Raw genomic sequence first — 24187 nt, 5'->3', positions numbered from 1 at the left:
CTCAATTCGTCTCTATTTTATATGTGTATGTATATGTGATATCTTTACTAATTCTGATTTACGAGTTATTTTAAAATCTGCAAGTGTTTATTCTAAAATCAAATGCCATATTTAATGATAACTTAGAAAAATTCTTTTTATTTTTTACCTATGTCTAGGTAAGTAACTACTTTTAGATTTTCTTGCCTTATGCACTAGATAGAAAGAGACAGCAACATCCGGAGTCCTATTCTTTCTCGTGAGTTTGGTGACGAAAACATATCTACCGATATAATAAAATTAAATAGATTTGTTTATTGTAAGGCAATGGAAGGAGTGTAGGATGAAGACAGGACTTGTAATAACGATCTCTACATACATACCTGTATTTCATATTGACATTCAGAGGGAGACTTTGTACAAAAGTCGATTGCTTGGGTACCTCTGTCCCATTCGTGTTTCAACCGTAAAGCAGTTGTGTTTGCATGGCTGTGTTTCGGATATGGCGTGAATTTACTGGGTACGGAGGAATAACACCTGAGTCCTCAGAATGGCAACGAATGGGGGGTATCATGGGCGAAACAGTAGGTATACTCTGTTATGTCCATGGTACTGCTCATGTTTATAGGCGACGGTTACCACTTTCCATCAGGTGGGCCGTCAGCTTGTTTGCCATTCTGTTGTATAAAAAAAAAATTTCATTCGTAGTGTCAGTGGGAGGCGTTTATTTTTCCATGAGCTCCGGACTCGAGAAAGGTGCGATCTTTGACCGGCCACGTCTCGTGACCCGGACGGCGATAACGGCTATCACTTCAAGTGCAGCACGGTTACAATAATTATGTTTCAGTTATCGTACCATTGAACAAGCTCCGCAGACCTTCTAGAGCTTTGATATTAGTCTGCACAAATAGAAATGATCATTTTAAAATTAATTATCCAGGAAGGACGGAACATTTGCCTTCCAAATATCCACCTTACTTGAATCATAATATGATTTACTTTGTATAATCCATCCACGTATATGTACTAGTCTGTTAATATTATATCTTCGGCGCATGAGGGCTATTAAACTTGACGAGTTATGCAAAATAAATTGTATAGGCACCTATATGTATTGTAAAGTGAGCTTTTTGAACCCCTTGAACCCCCCAGGTTACTGCTACGTGTTCTAGTACTACAAAGGAAAGGTGAAGAGACTGCCAATTTAGTTATATTTAAATATATATATATATATATATATATATATATATATATATATATATATATATATATATATATATATATATGTGTGTGTGTGTGTGTGTGTGTGTGTACTATAATAACAATATAATACTAACTTTCGACCTAAAGGAGTTACTTCGTAAAGGAGTTAGAAATAGGCCACTTCTAGATGGTATTCCAGGATAAAACATACACCAGCTTTTAAGTTAGATCTTCAGGATTATATGTTTGAAAACCGCATCCAATTTGATGCAGTAGTTTTTATGTGATGCCGGAACATGTGTCCCAATACGCTCACCCAAGAAAACTTCATTATTATTAGTGTCGTATTTGATATTTTATTATCTATGTAACTAAACTAGGAACATAGGGTCAATACTTACACGGTACATTCAACTATTAAATTAGTAAGTGAGGCTAATATTTTTTTGTCATTTTTGAATTTTTGATTCCCAAAAAATCAGTCCCAATAATCATTATCATCATCATCATATCAGCCGTTAACTGTCCACTGCTGAACATAGGCCTCGCCTATAAGGGAGAGGTTTGCCAGTAGTTGCCACGCTTGACAGGCAGGTTGGCAACTGAAGTTAGGCTTTTGGTGATGTTTTAAACGGGATACAGCTGCCCAAACAAAATATAATTATGAAAGAATCAATATAAATATAACCTTCCTGTTCCGTGGCTGTCGTAAGGGAATTTAGTGATCGAAGAATGAGCAAACAGCGTTCTCTTAAAACATTACCGAGGCCTAACTGTGGTTGCTAACCCGGCCGCCAAGCGTGGCAACTATTGACAGAATCCCCCTTATAGGAGAAACCAGTAGTGGACACTTAACGGCTGTTATAATAATGATAAAATTTAAATATGTATTGTTTGATAATAATAAAAATGACTAATGTGAAATTTATCAGTGCTTATTCAAGTGTCAGTTTTCCAATGAAAGATACGAGTACATATAAGATAGGATACGAATTTATAAGATAACAATATTGTTATGCACTGTTATTTTATCATTAAGACCTTTTGACATGAGCTATTTACTAATGTCAATAATCATCGATTCATTTCATTATGCATTGCAAGGAGCGGAATAATATCTACAAGTAAGTAATTATAAATATTGTTTTGCTTGCTTAGCTATTCGTATAGAAATATGAGCATGAGCATAGTAACTGCTTCTAATTAACATATTAATTAATTATATTAAAATAAAAAAAGTAAAATTATTTATACTTATTTATTTTTATTACTATTTGAGAATTATAATAAAATCTACAATATATTTGGTAGGTTTGTAGGTACATAATGTCTACTTAGTAGTTACAAACGAGTCACACCGTGCCCCGACCGTCCCGTAGGCACAAAGTCCATTCGCTTCCCCCCGGACAGGGGACAATTAGCGATTGTATCACTCACAAAGGAGAATATCTCCCACTCACGCACTCTTCAGGTACTGAGTGTCTTAATAAATAAATCCTAAGCTGTACAAAAGTCGAGTTTTCACAGCGGTACATTTGGTGGTGTTTTGCACGGCTCAGGAGGCGGTAACCGCCGCTGTTCTGGTAGACGAGATTGATAATATGCGCAATAAGGCAAAGGATCCCAGAAAGCAAAGAGAGCTTCACGTGTATCTAGCACCGTATCTAGGAGTTTACCCATGGTGGCTCTGTGCCCACAGCGAGATGGGGCTTGACACAAATACGGCAATGATACACCGACCCGTGCTCCAATGGCCACTAGTCTACTATTATGTCCATTAGTAGTATGTTCTTCGCGAACCAGTCTAAATGAGACATGTCCAGTCATTGATCTCGCTGGTGCGAGATTTGAAACGAATCGCTGCACCCAAGCATCCGCTTCTTCATCCTTCTGTGGCACTAATCCTTTCCTGGCCGAGTCAACGCGGCACGTTACATTATTAACAGCTCGTGACTCCTTCAATGTAGTGCACGTTATAATTTTTTCTCCTTTTGGCTCCCTCAAAATTACCCAAGGCTTTTCCAGACTTATTTCGCGAGGGAATCTAAACTGTGTCCTATCTTCTGGCATGACGAAACGTAGGCGGTCCCTTGCACCACGAGCACCGGCGCTAACGATGTAGTGTCGACCTTCTTTTGATGCCCCGCTGTCATACCACGCTCGAACATCTTCATCACAAACTACAACCCAGAATTGTGGTGTCGGCAGACCAGCAGCGCGACACACCCTCATCAGCTCTAAGGGATCGTCTAAAGTAACAACATCACGAGCACACGGTATAAAGCACTGACAGCCGACTAATTCCAAATGTGGTTTCGCAAGAGCGTCGTAGTAAGCCGGAGTTGTTGAGCTGACTGGAATATAGAATACGACAGATTCCCTTTCAGCAATTTCTTTCAAAGCTCTTGCATACGCGAGTGGATCTGCTGGGTTAGGTCTTGGAACCGTGTAGAACTTGTTAACAGCCGCGGAATATTTCAGTAATGAAAAATGTCCCTCTATTTCAAAAGCAACGACTCTGGCACCGGCCGAATGAAAGTTCCTGGCTAGGTGTAAAGCTTGCGCTGAACTTCCGCCGCTGATTAGCACCGTTCGAGGCTGGTGCGATTGGTTAGAGCTGATTGCGCGTCCAATCACCCTCAGTATGCCAATCGGAGCCTGTACACACTTCCAGAATATGAATAACGATGCGGCAATCCATAATGTTGGTAGAACTACTAAGATTTGTTTCCAGGCAGGATGAGATATTAAACTGAGCAGTACGAATAACGGTCTCAGGAATAATCTGGGTCCCCATGTGATGATTCGTATGAAGCGCGGCAGAGGCGGCGGCCGCTCCGGTGAAATGGCACGTTCTTCAGGTATTAGAGAGAAGGTCGACGAGAAAGAGCGTCGTAGGGCTGTGAACGGTGGAGGCTGATGCGAGCAGCGTTTAACTCGCGGCGAGAACACTAGTTCAGTATTGGAGCGCGCGAGGCGGCTATATTCGGGCGCACAGGCCGGCATTGTGTATGACAACTGACGCGCGCGCACTGCGGTACCGCATATAAAGTAGCTCCTTATCTACACACTGCCGGCGCCGAGCCCACGCTATCCACTCATCTTTGCACCCAATTAACAGTTACTTGGATTGAAAAAATAAGTAAGTAAACAAACAAATAATAATGAGAATTCTTAGAAATAATTCATTAAATATGCTCACGATTGTATTTTTAGACTGTTACCGATGTGCACCTCATTTTGCAGGACAAGGCGAATCTTACTACATAATATAGGTAATAAAGTTGTAATTAGGCGATGACCATACATAGTAGATATGTAAGAAAAATTTATCTGAGATCTTCATAAGACCAATACTCGAAGTCAAAATTTGTTTTTTCAACCGACTTCGAAAAGGAAGTTCTCAATTCGGTTGTATTTTTTTATGTTTGTTACTTCATAACTCCGTCAATTATAAACCGATAGGGAAAATTCTATTTTGTATGAAAAAAGATATAAGATTGGTCCCATAGAAATTTTATCAAAATCTGTTTAGTAGTTTAATTTTTATCTCGAAAGAAATGTTTCTGTTACAAATGAAGTTTTTTTTTTTGTACAATTTTTTTATTTTTCAGCTATTTTATATTTTTGCCTGTACATTTTTCCAGCATTATGCAAAAAATAAACAGAATCAATGGAGAAAAAGGGGATTGTTAGTAATGGAGACTGAGAATCCCATTACTAGCAGTATACCCAACCAGGTCGACCTCTTAAAGGGATTGTTAGTAATGGAGACTGAGAATCCCATTACTAGCTATACCTATACCCAACGAGGTCGACCTCCTCGCGGTTCCCCCTGGAAACTATCATGGTTAATTCCTGATGAATTCATCATGATGGGCTAACTGGTCTGTTTTCATTCTCATCTATCACCTTTCACTAGTGCTCTGCCAGCGTATCCCATTAGCGCAGGCGGGGTTACCATACTATTTTCACCCATCAAAAAAAAAAGTAAACGTGTGACATAGAGACAACATTAATAAAATCAACAATATTTATTAATAATTTCTACATCTATAAATAATAACAATACTATTGTATAACATCTTAATTATGTATTCTAATTACACAGATTCATCTAGGACTAGCAGTACAGAAACATATCACAAAAGCAATGTAGGAACTACAAAAATAACCTTTAAAAACATATAACAAAAGGTATATTTTAAAATTGTAACTGAATAGTTACAGTGTTATGTTTCAATTATCGCATTCTGAACACATTATTTTATAAAATAAAGTGTAAAGTCATGTACACTCACAAAGTTACTTATAATAATCATAATAAGTATCAGGACTTATATATGAATGACCGGTGGATTTGCAAGAGGTGGAAGGAATAAGGGGGTGTTATAATCCCATCATGTCAGCATGCGATGGAAAGAAGTATCTTAAAGCTAAGAAGAATACAGGAAGAGTTAGGAAGAAATCCAAAATAACAAATGCTCTTTCAGTATAGTATGAAACAGAAGTGGAGATGGGCAGGTCATATAGCGAGGCACAAAGATTGGTGCAAGGAAGGTGGACTCTCCAAACAACATAACAAATACAGCAAGAAAAAACTGGATAAAAATTGGTACAAATAAGGAGAAGTAGAAAAAGATAGGGGAAGCTTTTACACTTGGAGACCACTAAAGTGGAGAAAAAAAGCTATAATAATAATAACAATACAATAATTTACCAAACTTATCTCTAAAGTAAGTTTAACAAAACCATTATGGTATGGACTAACGTTGCATTATTCCGTATTTTATAAGCCACTCATCCCATATCTCATACATAAATTTCAATATACCAATCGAACAAACAATATTCTATATTTACGAAAATTGGTATGATTCTATAACGAATGTGAGTCGAAATTAATAAAATAGAATTTTTAACCATATTTATAAATATGTCTAAAAACAAAAAGATATGTTGCATGCAAAAACTCTAATGAATGATGTGAAATGAAAAACAAAAAAATGCAAGGAATCTTTTAGGGTTTGGCTTGTTTGCTCATTACGTTAAAAAAAAAAAGTTGGTAATCATAGTATAGACACAATTTTCACACAAATGTACTAAAAATTGAGTTTATCTGGATAAATTAAACTGGTATAAAGTCCATGAAATAATCATTACACCACAAATATTAGAAATAGAGAAATGGTGCATCAGAATCAACTCCATTATTCTTGATAGTTGTACATTTCTTAACCAAATACAAGTTAATTTTAATTGACTGATCTACAATAGTATTTAAATGCAATATATTATTATAAAGATTAGTATCATCTAAATAATTATTTAAATACAATATCATAACAATTTAATAATATTATTACAATTACGTTTGTTATAGAAATGATCATGCATTATTTATGTAACACGAGTAAGGTATTATATACTATATTCAATCTAAAATATACAGCAATATAGGTAACATTACACATAATTTTACTACCAATTAGTCTCTAACATTTAATTTGGATCATGGAAAATAGTAATTACCATTAATAGATTTTAAAACCAGACTATATTAATTAATAATTTTAAACTTTATTTCTAATGTTATCAGTTATTTTTTTCATATATTAACATAACTTCATACAATAGACACAATTACCAGACATTACTTGTTCATTTAAATTGTATTTCTTTAATTACGTTTAAAACTTACTTCCAAAAAATATTTAATAATATAAATTGGATATTAATAAAACAATAAACAGCCATGTATTACCTTCATATACAAACAATACAAGGGAAATTTATTATGTAATATTAAAGATATAATTATACTAGAAATGGTAAGTTTGTCTCCTTCAACTCAATTGAGCCATTCTTACAGACTATATGCAACTCATTGTGGGGCTCCCCTTCAAACCTAAACCTTTTCGGATATGACCCATCCATAAACCTGCCAAGCTTCATGATTTTGTCATCAACTTTTATTTTGTCAGCTATCAAATTTGTTGCAGGTAAATTTTTTAATATGTCATGAATTAATAATTCAACTTTGCCTTTTTCATGAATGAATATACTGCTTTTGTCAGTCAATTGTGATGCATGCATAAAGACTTCACCACTCTTCAGTGATGCCTGAAGGTTTCCAGAGAATCCTGTGATGTACAAGTTTCCTTGTTGTATCACATCAATTATCACTGATCTATGTAAATGATCAAGTCTTATGTTGCCCTTGAGTGTTGTGAAATGCGACTTATCACTGTAACATGACTTGACACTTATTGGGCCTGCATGTGTTGTTACAACAAATGAATTGGCCATGATATTGTGACAATGTATACCGGAATTCAAACCAGTTTTCAATTCTATATTGCTTGCTTGTAATCTCCCCTCTGTGTGCACCTCACCCTCTGAACTTTCCACTTTGATATTCTGTGCTTTCAAGTCAGCAACTTTGACGATCCCTTTCTCAGTCTTTACAACGAATTCTTCGCTTTCCAACTTAGATAAATGCACAGATGCTTGATCTGTGGTTGTCACCTGCACTTTCAAGTGATACGGAACTTGTATTAAACATACATCGTTCCTATCTGGAGAGGTATTCTTATTAAGCAGTTCCAAACGCTTAGATGTTTGCTTCACTTGGAAATCAGCTGTATCTTTGCCTTGGCTATAAAGAGTCATAATCAATTTGTTATGTGCTTTTAAGTCGTTAACATCGATAGGCTGAACTTTCACGTGTATAGGACTCTCAACGAATATGCTTGTATTATTATCTATTGTTTTCTCCACAGTCCTGACTATGTTAAGATTCTTAATATCAGGTAGGCTGCTGAAGTCGACAATATTTAACCTCAAAATCTTGAGACACTTATGTAAGACTCGCTGCCCTCCCAAGGAGAACATCTTTAATGTTTCGAACTCCTGATGAATTATAAAAACATGTTATCTACTATTTTATAATCTAATTAATTTTCTCTCATTATTCTCCTTTTGCTTGGTGATGATAAAATATGACAGATGTGAACATCTGACTTTGACAGTTCTTTTTTTAAAATTATATAGGCCTACCTATTAAACTAACAGTGCGTACAGAGATATAGAAACATGTTTATACTTGGTGAATAAGATCAAAATTTAATTTTAATCTTTGTTAAGAAAGCAATAGTTATATATAATTTTATTACATACATCGGTAACTATTCAAAAACTATAGATAAAAACGAAAAAGACGAAAGTCTGTGTCACAGATAAGAAAGACTGTCTTAGTCTATATATATATTTTAATAAGTCACTAACTGTCATCTATCTCCCACTTCTGTCAAACAAATTAATCATTAATACTAATTCCAGACAAATTATCTTTTTGAAGACTAGGCAGCATGGTCTCCGACCTTAGCCTGTTCCAAACGGAACAAACGTACTAAAAAAAAAATCATTAATACTGTGCAGAAAAATATTAGTTCATTTTACAATTATATTAAATAATTTATTTTTAATGTATTTCATATCCTTCATTTTCTGAAAAATTAATTTCATTCACATTACACATTGTTGTTTTAAAATGAATCTTGTATCTTAATATTTAATGTAAAAGTAATCTATTAATTGCGATTTCTCAAATAGAAAAACAATAGAGATTTATTGACTTGCAAAATGAATGCCGACTTGAAAATCGCATTTTCACGGATTAAGCCTGTTTGTGATGTTGTGATGATATGCCCTACTTCTGAAAGCATAGCGACTTTTATTTCTAGTGTGTCACAGCTGAAGAGGGAGGTCGTTCAAGAACTGCAGCAGTATTTGTTATTTCCTTTCATTACCCACATCAAGTCGACGGAGATCGAGTAAGAATCTTCTTAGACCAAGAAGTTATGAATAATAAAAATGTACCTGTTTTTAAAATAAGGAGTATTATATATATATCATATGGTTATATTTAAGGGGTGAAGACTTGTTTTTTTTAATAAATGAAAATGAATGGTAAGAGATGATAGGTGAGGATGACTACAGGTCAGTTGGCCCATCATTACAAATAAAAAAAAAACCACAAAAGTAGCTGTATGGAGGTTGACTTGATAGGGTCTTTAGACCTATTCCTTATTTATTTATAAGATCTATTAACTTGCAAAATGACAAAATACAGTGGACCACAGCATGCTTTGTGTTTGAGTAACATTAAAATAGAATTAAATTAATATATGTTAATAAATGAATAAGAGATATTGATAAAATTAATAAATAATTAAAATTATGACTTAATTGAATATAAATTCAATTACAAATAAATAAAATGGCAAAATACATCAACTTTTTAATGTAGACATGAACAATGAATGACTATCATAGTGAATATCATGTTCAGGCTTGGTTTTTACAATATTATTATACTGGCAGCTTAAAGCAAGAGATGATTCATGACTCAAAATTGTTCTGCAAGCTGAACTTTTAAATAGGTTTTAAAAACTAGGGCACTCTAGTAGGTACATTGTATTCAAGTTTCTTCAGTAGAAATGGGCAATTAATGTGATTCAAAGAAATAGAAGAGATATCACTTCACCTCTTTTCCTCATTCTTCCTCAATACCTAATATCAGATCATAATGGTGCTAAAAAACTGTATATTGTCTTCAAATTAGCTATCATTGAAATTAACTTTTTTTTTGTTTCTAATAAACTAATATATTTTTCTTTTTAGAAAGAAGTATGAACTACAAACAAGATTGATTGATGCAATGAGGGTGGTTTTGGAGAAAGTCACAGTGAACAATTATGAAATGTTATTGAAGATTGAAACTGGGTTGCTCCATTTAGTGTTTGAGAATTCTCAACCTGGAATGAGTGAGTAGTTTTTTTGAATGGTTGAAAAAGTGTAATCCCGAGTGCACTATTGATATACACTTGTGGGGCACCAGTGAATAATGATAGATGAGGATGAAAGCAGGTCATTTAACCAATCATGACAAGTTCCACAATGGTTTCCAGAGGTGCTATCTAAGAGATGATAGGTGAGGATAAAAGCAGCTTAGTTGGCCCATCATTACAAATAAAAAACACAAGGAGCTGTAATGTTGACTTGACAGGATAATTTGCTAGTAATTGATTACTAACAATCCCTCCCTCCCCTCCTCTGTAAGTAGTTATATTTTAAATTTATCATCGTCATCATCAGCCATTATCTGTCCATTGCTGAACATAAGCCTCCCTCATCGATTAGGGGGTTTTGCCAATAATTGCCTCTCTTGGCAAGTGGATATGCAACTGGCTTATTAAGCTTTGGTGATGTTTTGAGAGGGACACTACTGCCTATCCCTTGATAATTTTTCCTTAGTCACCTCTTATGACACCCACATGAAAAGAAAGGGTGGCATATTCTATGCTGGAATTATACAGCCAAAATCAGTATATAAATGTATAACTCATGTATTTTTGTGTATGGCTTTATTTTGTTTTAAAGGGTGGGATAGGTCAGTGAAATTATAGAATATGAAGGTAAAACATCTCGGGAATGACAATGCTTAAGTGATATCATAGCCATCACAGAATGTCTATATATATTCTTTCCATTATGTGGGCTGACAATTTTTCAAAAATCAAGTCTTGATATGAAAGATACCTTCATATAAATATTTGTCATTTATCACTAGTAAGATATATGAATTAATGGACAAAAACTATTGTACTCCTTAAAAAATTATACATTTATATATTTACAGATTACATAAGTTAAAAATATGTACACAAAAGAAGATGACAATGGGTAGTCTTTTGGCTAAATAGCATTCTCTTCCAGGCAATCTTAGGATACCATTCCATACTATGTCTGCTATTTTTGTTAATTGTCCACTGCTGATCATAGCCCTCCCTCTATTGGGAAATTTTGCCAATAGCTGCTACACTTGGCAAGTGGGTTGGCAACCACAGTTAGATATTATATTAGAGATGTTTTAAAAGGATGCTGCTGCCTATCTCTCAATCATTATTTTCCCTTAATCGCTTCTTACAACACCCACGGAAAAAAGAAGAAGTGGCCTATTTTATGCCACAACCACATGGCAACCTTAGGATGGAAAAGAACAATGAATTTATGATTATATTATTTTAAATTATGGTTGTATGATATTTAACACTCTTTTCAGTTGCTAATGTACCAGAAGAGCTGAAGCACAGTGTAGTAAGAGCACTAACTGTTTTGATAGTAAACCTGGACAGGAGGTTTAGAGAGAAACTGCTCAGAACACAAATACCACTGCTTGCACAGGCTATATTTGTGTCGGTACACATGGCTAAGTTGGAAAAGCTAAGGGCTCTCAGGTAAGACACATAAATCTGCAATTGATTGTTAAATTCTATAACAGAATTGAACATTTGACAAATCTATTTTTAAATTATTTAAAAAAAGAATAAGGTCGTATGTTCCATTGTATATTTTTTTTTTTTTTATATATCTCCATTGATTGAATACCATAATGATTTTGTTTTTGTTTATGTCATTGTCTAATGCAGGCGTCCTAAACTTTTAAGATAACATAACATCTACAAAATACCTTTTTAATTTTATGGAATTGAAATTTATTGAAATTAATCACTGTAATTTAAATAAGAGCAAAAATTTTTATTAGAAATATTTTAAAAGTATAACTCTTTATAGTTTTCTTTAATTTTTAATGTGAAGAATGGGTGGGAGAAACTAGAGTGAAACTTTGTACAAATTGTTTGCTTGGACACCTTTGTCTCATTCGTGTTTCAATCGTGAAACAGTTGTGTTTGCATGACTGTGATTCAGTTTGAAGAGTGGGATATGGCAGTGAATTTACTGGGTACAAAGGAATAACACCTTAGTTCTCAGGAATGGCAACGCATGGGGTATATAATACTCTGTTATGCCCATGGTACTGCTTATGTTTATCAAGTAGGCTATCAGCTTGTTTGCCATTCTAAGTTGCATAAAAAAAAAGAGAGAAACTGTTTCACTGTATAAATAATTTCACGAAACCCCAGTGACTTTTTTATGGAACCCCTAGGTTCTGCGGAACCCACTTTAGGAATGGCTGGTGCTAATGCATATGTTTAAACTTGTAGATTGGCAGCAATAAACTGTGTAACAGCGCACACAGCTACTCACCCCCAACTGATGAACGGCAAGTATCACTTATATGATACCAGAATGGAGAGTACAGTGGTTGATATGCTGTCAAGTATCTTGCCCGGTCTGTTGGCAGCACTGCAAGATGTTGCCACATGCACAAATAATCCAGGGCATGCTGTTGTTGTGGTAAGTTTTATTGACTGTTAACTAAACCATTATTAATAATTTTAATTAAAAGTAATTTATTTTGTTGATGTCATTTGTTATTATTATTACTGTATTATTTTAGTAATTGTAAAAAAATATTTACACACCTATATAATGGTAAATGGAGATCATACGCACAATGGCCCAAATGAGAGGCTAAGCGCGGAAAATGGAGTCCTTTTCACATTTCACATTGGTAAATGGAGAGGAAAAATCCCGGTTATGCGGACAAAGTCGCGGGCAAAAGTTAGTAATTTTACCAGAGGGACTGTACAAAAGTCATTTGCTTGGGCACCTCTATACCATTAATGTTTCTACCGTGATGCAGTTGTGTTTGCATGGCTGTGTTTCGGTTTGAAGTGTGGAATATGGCAGTGAATTTAAAGGATGCAGACGAATAACACCCGAGTCCTATAGAATGGCAACGCATGGGGGGTATCAAGGGCAAAAAAGTATACTCTGTTATGTCCATTGCACTGTTCATATTTATAGGCGACGGTTACCACGTTCCATCAGATGGGCCGACAGCTTGTTTGCCATTCTAAGTTGCATAAAAAAAGTCTATAAACTTGTAATTCTTCTAGGCTTCAATAGATGCCATTCACCGCATCCTATGCCTCACAATGCAAGATAAGTTCTTAACAAAGAAAAACGAAGTAACCGTTGAGGATATAACCAAAATGGTGAAGGAAAAAACCAAATTAGCAAGCGGTGATAACAAAGAAGTAAGCAGTAAGGGTAATTAGTAATTTTAGAGCATTTGAATTTTTTTACATAGATTTATTATTTACCTTTAACGGACTATATATTTTACTACCGTCGGTAGACTGCTAGAAGCTTTCATCATCATTTCAGCCGTTAACTGTCCACTGGTGGACATAAGCCTTACCCATAAAGGGAGTTTTGCCAGTAGTTGCCACGCTTGACAGGAACTCCACATATATATATATATATATATATATATATATATATATATATATATATATATATATATATATATATATATATATATATATACATACTAATAAATACTTACTTTATAAATAAATTTCATGACAAATGGCGATAGTATGAAAGAATTTAATAAGTTATTAGAATTTGAAGTACAAGTAATATTTTGCCTCAACAAAGTGAATACTTTATAATCAAGTTAAACTTTTTTTTTAATTATTATATCAGCCAGTAGTTGCCGCGTTTGGTAGACGGCTTGGCAACCGAAGTTTGGCTACGAAACCCACGGCCATTTAAGTTTACTTTACTTAATCGCCTCTTACAAAGAAAGAAACGGGTGTATCATTATATGCTACGACCACACGGCTCACTATGGATGAAAATGGTATGGTAACCGCCAACGCGTAGCACCAGTGAAGTGATAGATGAGAATGAGAACAGGTCAGATAGCCCATCATGATGAATTCATCAGGAATTAACCATTATAGTTTCCAGGAGGAACCGGGAGGAGGTCGACCTGGTTGGGTATATTGCTAGCAATGGGATTCTCAGTCTCCATTACTAACAATCCCTTTCCCCCCAGCTACTATCATTGTATATTACAGCAGCTATTTGAATGTCACATGGATTGTCGTTCCTTTGACGAGAGTTGTTGTAAGAGGCGACTAAAGGAAACTTAATCGAATGGGCAGCAGGTCTCTCTTTAGCATCAAAGCTTCGTTTGCCAACCTGCTAAATGTGGCAACTACTGACAAATTCCCCCTTGAGGTCTATTTAGCAGTGGACAGTTAACGGCTGATGACATGATGACGATGGATTTATTAGGATTATTATAAAAGTCGATTGCTTGGGTACCTCTGTCCCATTCGTGTTTCAACCGTGAAGCAGTTGTGTTTGCATGGCTGTGTTTCGGTTTGAAGGGTGGGATATGGCCTGAATTTACTGGGTACAGAGGAATAACGCCTGAGTCCTCAGGAATGGCAACGCCCCATGCGTGGGTATCATGGGCAAAACAGTATACTCTATTATGTCCATGGTACTGCTCATGTCTATAGGCGACGGTTACCACTTTTCATCAGGTGGACCGTCAGCTTGTTTGCCATTCTAAGTTGTATAAAAAAAACATAAACCTTTGTTCCATTACAGTAGTCTATTTACGGCAGTAAAACAAACAGTCTGTATAAATAACACGTCAACTTTTTGTCCGGTACTCCTTACAAATGGCGCGGGGCGTGTGGGCAACGAGGTATAACGTCTACGCGAAAAAAAAGCTCGCCTGTTTATACCGCTATATATCCAATATAGAGCTGTCATGTTGGAGGAGTGCCGGATACGAAGTTGTCGACATATATTTGTCGTGTATACGTGTTATTGTGCTTACAATTGTAATTTCATTGGCTGTGGTTAGATTTGAAGGGTGGGATTATGACAATGGAATAACAAAACACACAGTTATAACACCTTAGTTCTCAAGAATAGCAACACATGATAGGTATCATGGGTGACACAGTATACTCTGTTATGTCTATAATGCTGTTCGTGTCTATAGGCGACGGTTACCACTTTCCATCAGGTGGATCGTCCGCTTGATTGACATTCTAAGTTGCATAAAAAATAATATAATAAAATTCTTTTGTAAAATGAATTAGGTTATTTTTTTAAATTATGTTTTTTAAATATAAATAAAACAGATTCGAAAGATTCACGTTTTATACAAAAATTTGTAAATTTATCGCCTTTTCGCTATTTATTAATTGTTTTATTAATTATTATTTTATTTACTTGCAAAATGATAGCTCTTTTTTAATAAAATTATTACACGTTTCAGATAAATTAAGCGTGACCAAACGATCACCGGAATGGTTCGCGATGGCCGGCGAAAGATTGGTGTTGATTACAAAAAGCTTGCAGACCCTGCAAACGCACGAGCATTATAAAGTCAGGAAGGAGTTGGCCGTGTACTGCTCAAGAATCCTCATTGAATGTAATCGGTAAGGATACCTTACTAACTACCAGACTGGGGGGAAAGGGATTGTTAGTAATGGAAACTGAGAATCCCATTGCTAGCAATATACCCAACCAGGTCGACCTCCTCGCGGTTCCCCCTGGAAACTGTCATGGTTAATTCCTGATGAATTCATCATGATGGGCTAACTGGCCTGTTTTCATTCTCATCTATCACCCTTCACTGGTGCTCCGCCAGCGTATCCCATTAGCCCGGGGTTACCATACCATTTTCACCCATCAAAAAAAAACTTACCAGACGGAGACTTTGTACAAAAGTCGTTTGCTTGTGCACCTCTGTTCCATTCGTATTTCTACCGTGAAGCAGTTGTGTTTGCATGGCTGTGTTTCGGTTTGAAGGGTGAGATATGGCAGTGAATTTACATGGTACAGAGGAATAACACCTGAGTCCTCGGGAATAGCAACGCATGGGAGTATTATGGGCGAAACATTATACTCTGTTGTGTCTATGGTACTGCCATGTCTATAGGCAACGGTTACCACTTTCCATCAGGTGGGCTATCAGCTTATTTGCCATTCTAAATTGCATAAAAAATCTTTATTTTAACATAATAATATAATAATAATCGAATTTATTATGGTTATGTTTGACATTCAGTAAGACTAGACAAACAAAATCTATTCTCAATTTGACCACAGACTTTAACAATTAACAAAAAAAGTATATATCGTCATAGTGGTAGAATACCGACGGATCTTTATATGTAATCTTTGTCAGATCCGTCAGTATTCTACGACTATGACGATATGTGCGTGTGTGTCAAATACATTACAGTGTGTGTAATGATTTTTTTTATTGATTTTATGTATTTATAAGCATAATTAATAAAAAAAATATTAAAATTCTGCACTTCTCCATATAAACTATAAGTGTGCGTAATCATCACCAAAACCCGAACTGCGGTACCAACCCGCCTGCCAAGTGTAGCAACTACTGGCAAAAGCTCCCCTACGGGGAGGCTTAAGGGCTAACACAATAACAAGAATATTTGTTTTTATTTATTTTCAGAACCATGCAACCCTCTGTGCCGATAGCGTTAGACATTCTGATAGCACTGGCGAAGGACGAGTACCCGCTCGTGTCCGAGTATTGTTCGAAAGCAGTCGACACGTATTTCAACGAGGGCTCCGAGGACGCTAAGATGAGGATAATGGATCAACTGTGTGATAACTTTTTTGCCACATTGAATAGTTTGCCCAGCATACTCAACAATATAGGTAACAATATAAATGAATAAATAATACATAAACATAAAGCAAATTGTTTTGCATTTTAATTTTTAATTTATTTATTTGTTATGGCACACGCACAAACGAAAAATTTTATTTAGCTTTGTGTATTTATATATATTTTATATATATATATATATATATATATATATATATATATATATATATATATATATATATATATCTATATATATATATATATATATATATATATATATATATATATATATATATATATATATATATATATATATATATATATATATATATATATATATATATATATATATATGTTGTAATTTGTGTGCTGTAAGTAATGCAAATAAATTATCTATCTATATATCTATCTGCGAGAAGCTGAAGACCGTGTAAAATGGAATAACATCATAAGAGAGGCAACAGACACCTTTCAAGGACACGACCTTCAGTAATGAAGAGGACGAAGAGAGATATCTATCTATTTACTCTTTATGGGACTACTTAAAGAATAATACATATGTGTATGAAGTACAAATGCTAACTGACCTGATTTCACCGTCATCTATCATCCCTTACTGGTGCCCCACCAGCGTATACCAATAGCGCGGGGCTACCATTTCATTATTATCCATAAAAATAAAACACCTTGAATTTCATACTTGCAAAGAATGGTAATCATGTTGAAAGAGAATCAGTAGACGGAGACTTTGTACAAAAGTCGATTGCTTGGGTACCTCTGTCCCATTCGTGTTTCAATCGTGAAGCAGTTGTGTTTGCATGGCTGTGTTTCGGTTTGAAGTGTTTTCGTGAATTTACAGGATACAGAGGAATAACACATGAGTCCACAGGAATGGCAACGCATGGGGGGTATCATGGGCGAAACAGTAAGGTACTGCTCATGTCTATAGACGACGGTTACCACTTTCCATCAGGTGGGCCGTCAACTAGTTTGCCTTTCTAAGTTGTATAAAAAAAAACGAAAAGTGACAAATAATCTTATATTAAAATATACACATAAAATAAAAAATAAAATCATGATGAAATGTCCAAATTTTCATAATTATATAATTTAGACAACATTTCTTTTGTGGTATAATCATTATGTTAACATTGGGTTTTTTTTTCAGCCCTAAAATTTCATTTTCATGATAAAGAAATAGTGATGTACCTTACAATTATGAAATTGATAACGCTTTTATAACAGACGATGCCAGAAAACTGTCGGCGCTGAACTTGCTGCACGGGTACGTGGAGGCGCTGTGTTCAGGTGAAGCCAGCCAGCAGAGGCTAGGCCGCGCGCTCAGCGGCTGCAGCGGTCTGCAGCGGTTGTGTGCCGCGCTGCAGGCCGCCGCTACACTGCACACCGATCTAGCGCTGCTGAACCATCGTACAGCCACAGGTAATCTCTCTCTAATTGTTTATTCTTTTTAAACAGTAATAACTGTTTGGGTTTTTTTGTAATGAATGATAATGGAATGGTAATCCCGCCTGGTCTAACGGTATACACCGGGTATACGGTTAGCCCATTGTGATAAATATACCTGGAATTCGGCACGATGGTTTCCACGGGGGTCGCAGGAAGATCGATCTGACCGGGTATATACTAACAGTGGAACTGGGGGGGAAGGGATTGTTAGTAATGAAGACTGAGAATCCCATTGCTAACAATATACCCAACCAGGTCGACCTCCTCGCGGTTCCCCCTGGAAACTATCATGGTTAATCCTGATGAATTCATCATGCTGGGCTAACTGGCCTGTTTTCATTCTCATCTATCACCCTTCACTGGTGCTCCGCCAGCGTATCCCGTTAGCGCAAGCGGGGTTACCATACCATTTTCACCCATCAAAAAAAAACAGTGGAACTGGCTATCTGCATTACTAATAATCACTTCCCCCCAACTGTTCAGGTTACAGTTTCAGGATATTGATACATTTATACTCGATAGTATTATATAAATTTGTTTAGTCCCGTGTATCAATATTTGTTTTTAATTGACTTCTAAAGGATGGCTTTTTTATTCTGTTTTTTTTTTGTAACTAATGTTACGCGATGTCGCAAATTCTGAATCAATTTTCCTACTTTTTTTTATCGGAATTTATTTATATATATAATAATTTCCTATTTTTTATTTAATCTATGTTAAGGAATAGTGAACAAATTATAGAATATTATTCAATATAATTTATAACAAAATATAAGTGTAATATGCGCAGATGTGGGCTGGACGTCGCCGGGTGGTGTCCCGTGGCGCCGCTTGCGGCACGTGGACGCCGCGGGCGAGGCGCGGCTGCGGGCCGTGTGCGGCGCGGTAGGGGGCGCTGCGTGCGCGGCGCTGCTGCTGGACGCGCTGCTCGACACCCTGCAGCAGACTCGTCCGCCAGAGGTCGCCTGCCTGCTCAACTGGATGGCCGCCGGTGAGGCTAAGGACAGCGCTAGATCCTCCGTATCCACACGTATTTTCAACGACCAAAGATCGGCAACTACAGACGATACGACAACGTAATCTTCAAGAAAAGAGCATATTCCTTTTTAAAAGGCCGGCAACACACCTGCAATGCCGTAGGTGTTGTGGGTGACCATGGGCGGCGGTAGTCACTTACCATCAGGTGAGCCGCTTGCTCGTTTGCCTGTGTTGTAAAAAAAAAAAAGAGAATAAAAACCCGGGATCCCGAGTGATAAAGTTAATGGGTTACCCAACCGGACAACCGTTACGGTATTGTTAAACCAAATGGCTTAGCTGACCCCATAGGCGAATAAAAGATAACATAAGGTAACCTTCTTATTACTGGTAACATAAAAGAAGTTTTTGGTAGGAGGTTGAAATAAGAGTCAAAATCTTGTATTACAATTGATTAATGATGACATAATTTATTTTTTTACGTCTGTGGTCATTCAGAAATTATTTTTAATTATTTGTTTTAATTATTATATCCAATTATTATAGCTACACTTCCTATGCCACTGTATTAGGTTGACTGGAAGAAAGTTCGTCTTTGATGTATGCTAATATATATATATATATATATATATATATATATATATATATATATATATATATATATATATATATATATATATATATATATATATATATATATATATGTGTGTGTGCCTTTGTCATTCGGGATCCCGGGATGATCAATGACTAAACTTGGTAGCCTCATTCGGCATATTTTTAGCCACGATCTTTAGTTACATAAATTGATTCCCAGTAATCGATAATTGAAATCATCAAACTGAAATGGCAATTGGTAATTAATATAGTGCAAGGGATTGTTAGTAATGGAGACTAAAAACCTCATTGCTAGCAATATACCTAACCAGGTCGACCTCCACGCGGTTCTCCCTGGAAACTATCGTGATGAATTCATCATGATGGGCTAACTGGCCTGTTTTCATCCTCATCTATCACCCTTCACTGGTGCTCCGTCAGCGTATCCCGTTAGCGCAAGCGGGGTTACCATACCATTTTCACCCAACAAAAATATATATATATATAGTTCAAAGAACTAATTTCATATATCAGCCATTACCAATCCACTGCTTAATATAGACCTCCCCCTATTGGGTAGTTTTGCCAATATGCAACATACCCGATAGGGGGAGTAGATATGCAACTACCAGCATGGCAACTGTCCTTGACAAGCAGATTGGCAACAGTTGAGCCTTGATGATGTTTTAAGAGGGCATTGCTGTCTATCTCTCGACCATTAAGTTTCCTTAGTCGCCTCTTACGACATCCTCGGGAAAGGAGTGGGTGGTCTATTTTATGCCGTATAAGTACGTAAAATAAAGTTCAATTTACATTACATTATTCTATGCCGGGACCACATGGCACAATACTTATAATGACACTTGGTTTCAGCTCCAAAATCCCCTATCCACCTAGTGAAGCGCATATTGGACGCGTACTTAGAGGAAGACATGTGGTATTTGCCACTGGAAGTGACCAGTACGGAAGCACCGATCACTAAGGACGAGACTCTAGATGTCACCGTGTACAACCCGAGGGCGTGGACAAAGGAATCCGTGCCGGGTAAGACGATAATACAGGCAGAACTGTCATGTCCGTGAATTGTATGTAAATAACTATGGTGCATCGCTCGCCTCTAATTTGCGATCCTATTATGTCAATGGATAACAACAAACTCCTGATTGCTAGCAATATACCCAACCGTGTCGACCTAAGTATAGAATTTTATAGATAATAATCATTACAATTAATTACAATAATAGTACATTACTGATGAATTGATGGACAACGTGCAAATGATGGGCTAACTGAGAAAAGTACTGTTTTTATTCTCATCTATCACAAAAACACAATTCACTGGTGCTCCGACGAATAACGAACATAATAATTTTTCACGCGCAGGCGGTGTTCCTTTGTTTTTTTTTTTCATAAACATTTTCATTTGGAAACCCGAAATTTAAAAAAAACTAGTTACCTCCTTGGTAGCTATGTTTCGCACTCCATTTTTAATTTGCATATGAGTTTACATAGTAATTTATCTGGCATAAAAACACGACCGATATGGATTTTCATACAACTTTTGCTCGCTCACTCGTGTGTCGCTTAAATATTGATTTATCTCGAAAAGTTCAAAATAATGCTCATATTTCCAATAAAAAATATTTAATAGACTAAAAAATAAATACAGAAAAAACAAATAGTTCCAAAAGAAAATACAGAAATATTATAAATGAGAAGTGTCTCATGTTAGGTAAAAGAAACTGGCTTAGCTGATGCTGTGAGTGTCCCAGTGCAATGTGCACAGCTGCACAGCGCTGTAGAGAACATCTGCAATACCAGAGGTATTACGCGTGCGTTGCCGACCCTGAAGATGCCTCTTTACCCCCCTTTTGTATCTACAAATACATACCTCAAATACATTATAGGAATGGTCAGTGGGTGTAGGTGGCTCAAGACCATTCCTTATGGCAGTCTATGGAGGAGGCTATCTTCAGCAATAAACAGATAACTGATGATGATGATGATGATTTTTATTGTAATGACAGGACTGTTCGAGGGTACCGTTGAGACCCGCTACACGGACATCAGTTACCAGCACCAGCGGACGGCTAAGCCGACCGGCGGCTGCCACTCGCTAGCAACCGCGCAGCAGAACATGGTGCTGTCGTGCCTGCTCACAGAGGGCGTTGGCGTCGTGGCTGTGCGCCTCCGGGAGCAGTACCAGCCGTACATGCTCAAGACCCTGTGCTTGATCTTGGAAAGAGTCGGTATGTTTGCTAATTACAAGTATATATAGGTACAGTGTGTAAAGCACTGTACTAATCAATGTGTGGGGGGGGGGGGGGTGGAAGGGATTGTTAGTAATGGAGACTGAGAATCCTATTGCTAGCAATATACCCAACCAAGTCGACCTCCTCGCTGTTCCCCTGGAAACTATCATGGTTAATTCCTGATGAATTCATCATAATGGGTTAACTGGCCTGTTTTCATTCTCATCTGTCATCCGTCACTGGTGCTCCGCGAGCGTAATCCGTTAGCGCAGACAGGGTTATCATACCATTTTTACCCATAAAAAAAAATCAATGTGTCGATACTTACGGTTTAATAACAAATGAATATTGTTATATATATATATAAAAAAAAAAAATACTTAAAAAAACTTTGCATAAAATTTGGTCTATTTTTGTTATACTGAATGACTCGGTCAACTTCGTATCGCCTAAAATGCCGTCTGTTGTAATCCAAAGTAGTGATTGCCATCTGCTGGAAATTCTTAGCACCCCCTGCTTCGTTATTATAGTTAACTTAATCAGGAATAGCCGGGGACTAGAGGCTGTTTCCTTTTGGTGTTTACCATTAGGGAGGTTGCCAGTAGCTGCCACGTTTGTCAGGCGTGTTGGAAACCGCAGTTAGGCCATTGATGATGTTTTAAGAGAGACGTTGCTGTCTATCCCTCGCCTTCCCTTAGTCGCCTCTTACGACACCCACGGGTAAGGAAGGGGTGGTCCATTCCATGCCGGAACCAACACGACGATTGCCATACAAAGTTACTTTTAGTATTTTCCGACTTTTGTCTCTTATAAATCACTCCTGTATTATAATGAACAAAATAAAAACAAAAAAGAATATTCAAATTTTTTGAGTTTTTGCGAAACTAACGAATATATATATATATATATATATATATATATATATATATACATATATACTATAGTATATTTAAAAGAGTAACTGTTGAGTTTCTTGCAGACTCTTCTCAACAGATAACAACCTTTCAAACTATATATATATATATATATATATATATATATATATATATATATATATATATATATATATATATATATATATATATATATATATATGCCCGTCCCGGCTTCGCACAAGTGGACATTTTTACATTAAAAAAAACATGGAGTATCTGTTTTCCCAACATTTGTTCACTGCTCTGCTCCTATTGATCGTAGATGATGAAAAGTATACTACAACCTGCCCAGATTAAAAATAATTGACAATTTAAAATCCGTCGCTATAATGTATAACAGACAGACAAAAATTTTACTGATTTTTTCAGGATCAAAAAAATCACCCCCTTTATTTTGGAAATATATTTCATGTAATTTATTTATTATAAGTATAGATGACGAGATACTCTGTTTGCCAAATGTAATTTGACATAAAATGGTCATAATATTTCTTTTGTGTTCAGGCAGCAAATACGAGATGCTCCATCTGGCGGGACTGAAGGCAATTAATGATATAGCGCACGCGTGCGGTCATGCGACCGTGGCCGAGCTCATACGCTGCAACGCGGACTATTTCACCAATCAAGTAACGTTGAGGCTCAAAAAGGTATGCAAACCGAATTTACAACTATACATACATAATATTTACATACAGTGGTGGAACAGGACCAAAAATTGGATGTTTTTTTTTATACAACTTAGAATGGCTAACAAGCTGACAGCCCACCTGATGGAAAGTGGTAACCGTCGCCTACAGACATGAGCAGTACCATGGACATAACAGAGTATACTGTTTCGCCCATGATACCCCCCATGCGTTGCCTTTCCTGAGGACTCAGGTGTTATTCCTCGGTACCCAGTAAATTCACGCCATATGCCACCCTTCAAACCGGAACACAGTCATGCAAACACAACTGCTTTAGGGTTGAAACACGAATGGAACAGAGGAACCCAAGCAATCGACTTTTGTACAAAGTCTCCCTCTGGTAAGCAATGGATTTTACAAAATTTACCTCATAACTCTGTCAGTTCTAAACGGATTTGAAAAGTTCTTTTTTTTGTCTGAAAAAATATACTTACAGATTGGTGCCATAGAAATTTTATGAAAATCAGTTTAGTTGTTTAGTTTTTCGATCAAAACTACTTATTTTGTCACAATTTTTTTTGTGACACAATCTTTAATTATATTTCTTCAATTAATCCATACTTTTTGTTGCGGGTTGTATAGAGACGACGAGATTTGTGGAAATGTATATTACCAATGGTTCGGTTTTAACTGACAAAATTAAGAAATAAAAATAATCTTATATATTAA

The 24187-nt window shown here is 36.2% G+C and overlaps 3 protein-coding genes across 4 annotated transcripts in view; 1 reads left to right on the top strand and 2 right to left on the bottom strand.

Annotated features, from left to right (window-relative positions):
- Positions 1-2426: 2426 nt before the first annotated feature.
- Positions 2427-4226, bottom strand: LOC113518797 (uncharacterized). The gene has a single exon (XM_026903792.3). It carries the CDS (start codon positions 4186-4188, stop codon positions 2704-2706), a length of 1485 nt encoding a protein of 494 aa, XP_026759593.1. The 5' UTR covers positions 4189-4226; the 3' UTR covers positions 2427-2703.
- A 1974-nt stretch (positions 4227-6200) lies between these two features.
- LOC113518798 (uncharacterized) lies at positions 6201-8222 on the bottom strand. Its single transcript, XM_026903793.3, has one exon. The coding sequence runs from the start codon at positions 8074-8076 to the stop codon at positions 7000-7002; it is 1077 nt and encodes a 358-aa protein (XP_026759594.1). The 5' UTR covers positions 8077-8222; the 3' UTR covers positions 6201-6999.
- Positions 8223-8545: 323 nt separating this feature from the next.
- LOC113517930 (TELO2-interacting protein 1 homolog) overlaps positions 8546-24187 on the top strand; it is a 20537-nt gene continuing 4895 nt past the window's right edge. Inside the window, exons 1-12 of one of the 2 annotated variants that reach the window (XM_052898459.1) lie at positions 8546-9017; positions 9868-10010; positions 11309-11483; positions 12252-12444; positions 13050-13197; positions 15245-15407; positions 16451-16659; positions 17855-18049; positions 18867-19067; positions 20519-20689; positions 21673-21894; positions 23337-23479. In XM_052898459.1, the coding sequence (XP_052754419.1) occupies positions 8827-9017; positions 9868-10010; positions 11309-11483; positions 12252-12444; positions 13050-13197; positions 15245-15407; positions 16451-16659; positions 17855-18049; positions 18867-19067; positions 20519-20689; positions 21673-21894; positions 23337-23479 (2154 nt within the window). In that variant the 5' untranslated portion in view covers positions 8546-8826. Of the gene's footprint in view, positions 9018-9867; positions 10011-11308; positions 11484-12251; positions 12445-13049; positions 13204-15244; positions 15408-16450; positions 16660-17854; positions 18050-18866; positions 19068-20518; positions 20690-21672; positions 21895-23336; positions 23480-24187 lie in introns of both variants that reach the window. The other variant, XM_052898458.1, reaches the window with a different exon arrangement.

The sequence above is a fragment of the Galleria mellonella genome, unplaced genomic scaffold (genome assembly GCF_026898425.1).
Source record: "Galleria mellonella isolate WM207_F2 unplaced genomic scaffold, CSIRO_AGI_GalMel_v1 utg44, whole genome shotgun sequence".
Taxonomy (NCBI): domain Eukaryota; kingdom Metazoa; phylum Arthropoda; class Insecta; order Lepidoptera; family Pyralidae; genus Galleria; species Galleria mellonella.
Note: the sequence above shows the minus strand (reverse complement) of the source record. Positions and strands in the feature narration are given on the sequence as shown.

What these genes read in the sequence shown, in the direction of transcription:
- LOC113518797 (XM_026903792.3), bottom strand. Translation starts at nt 4,188, where the DNA reads ATGCCGGCCTGTGCGCCCGAATATAGCCGCCTCGCGCGCTCCAATACT.
- LOC113518798 (XM_026903793.3), bottom strand. Translation starts at nt 8,076, where the DNA reads ATGTTCTCCTTGGGAGGGCAGCGAGTCTTACATAAGTGTCTCAAGATT.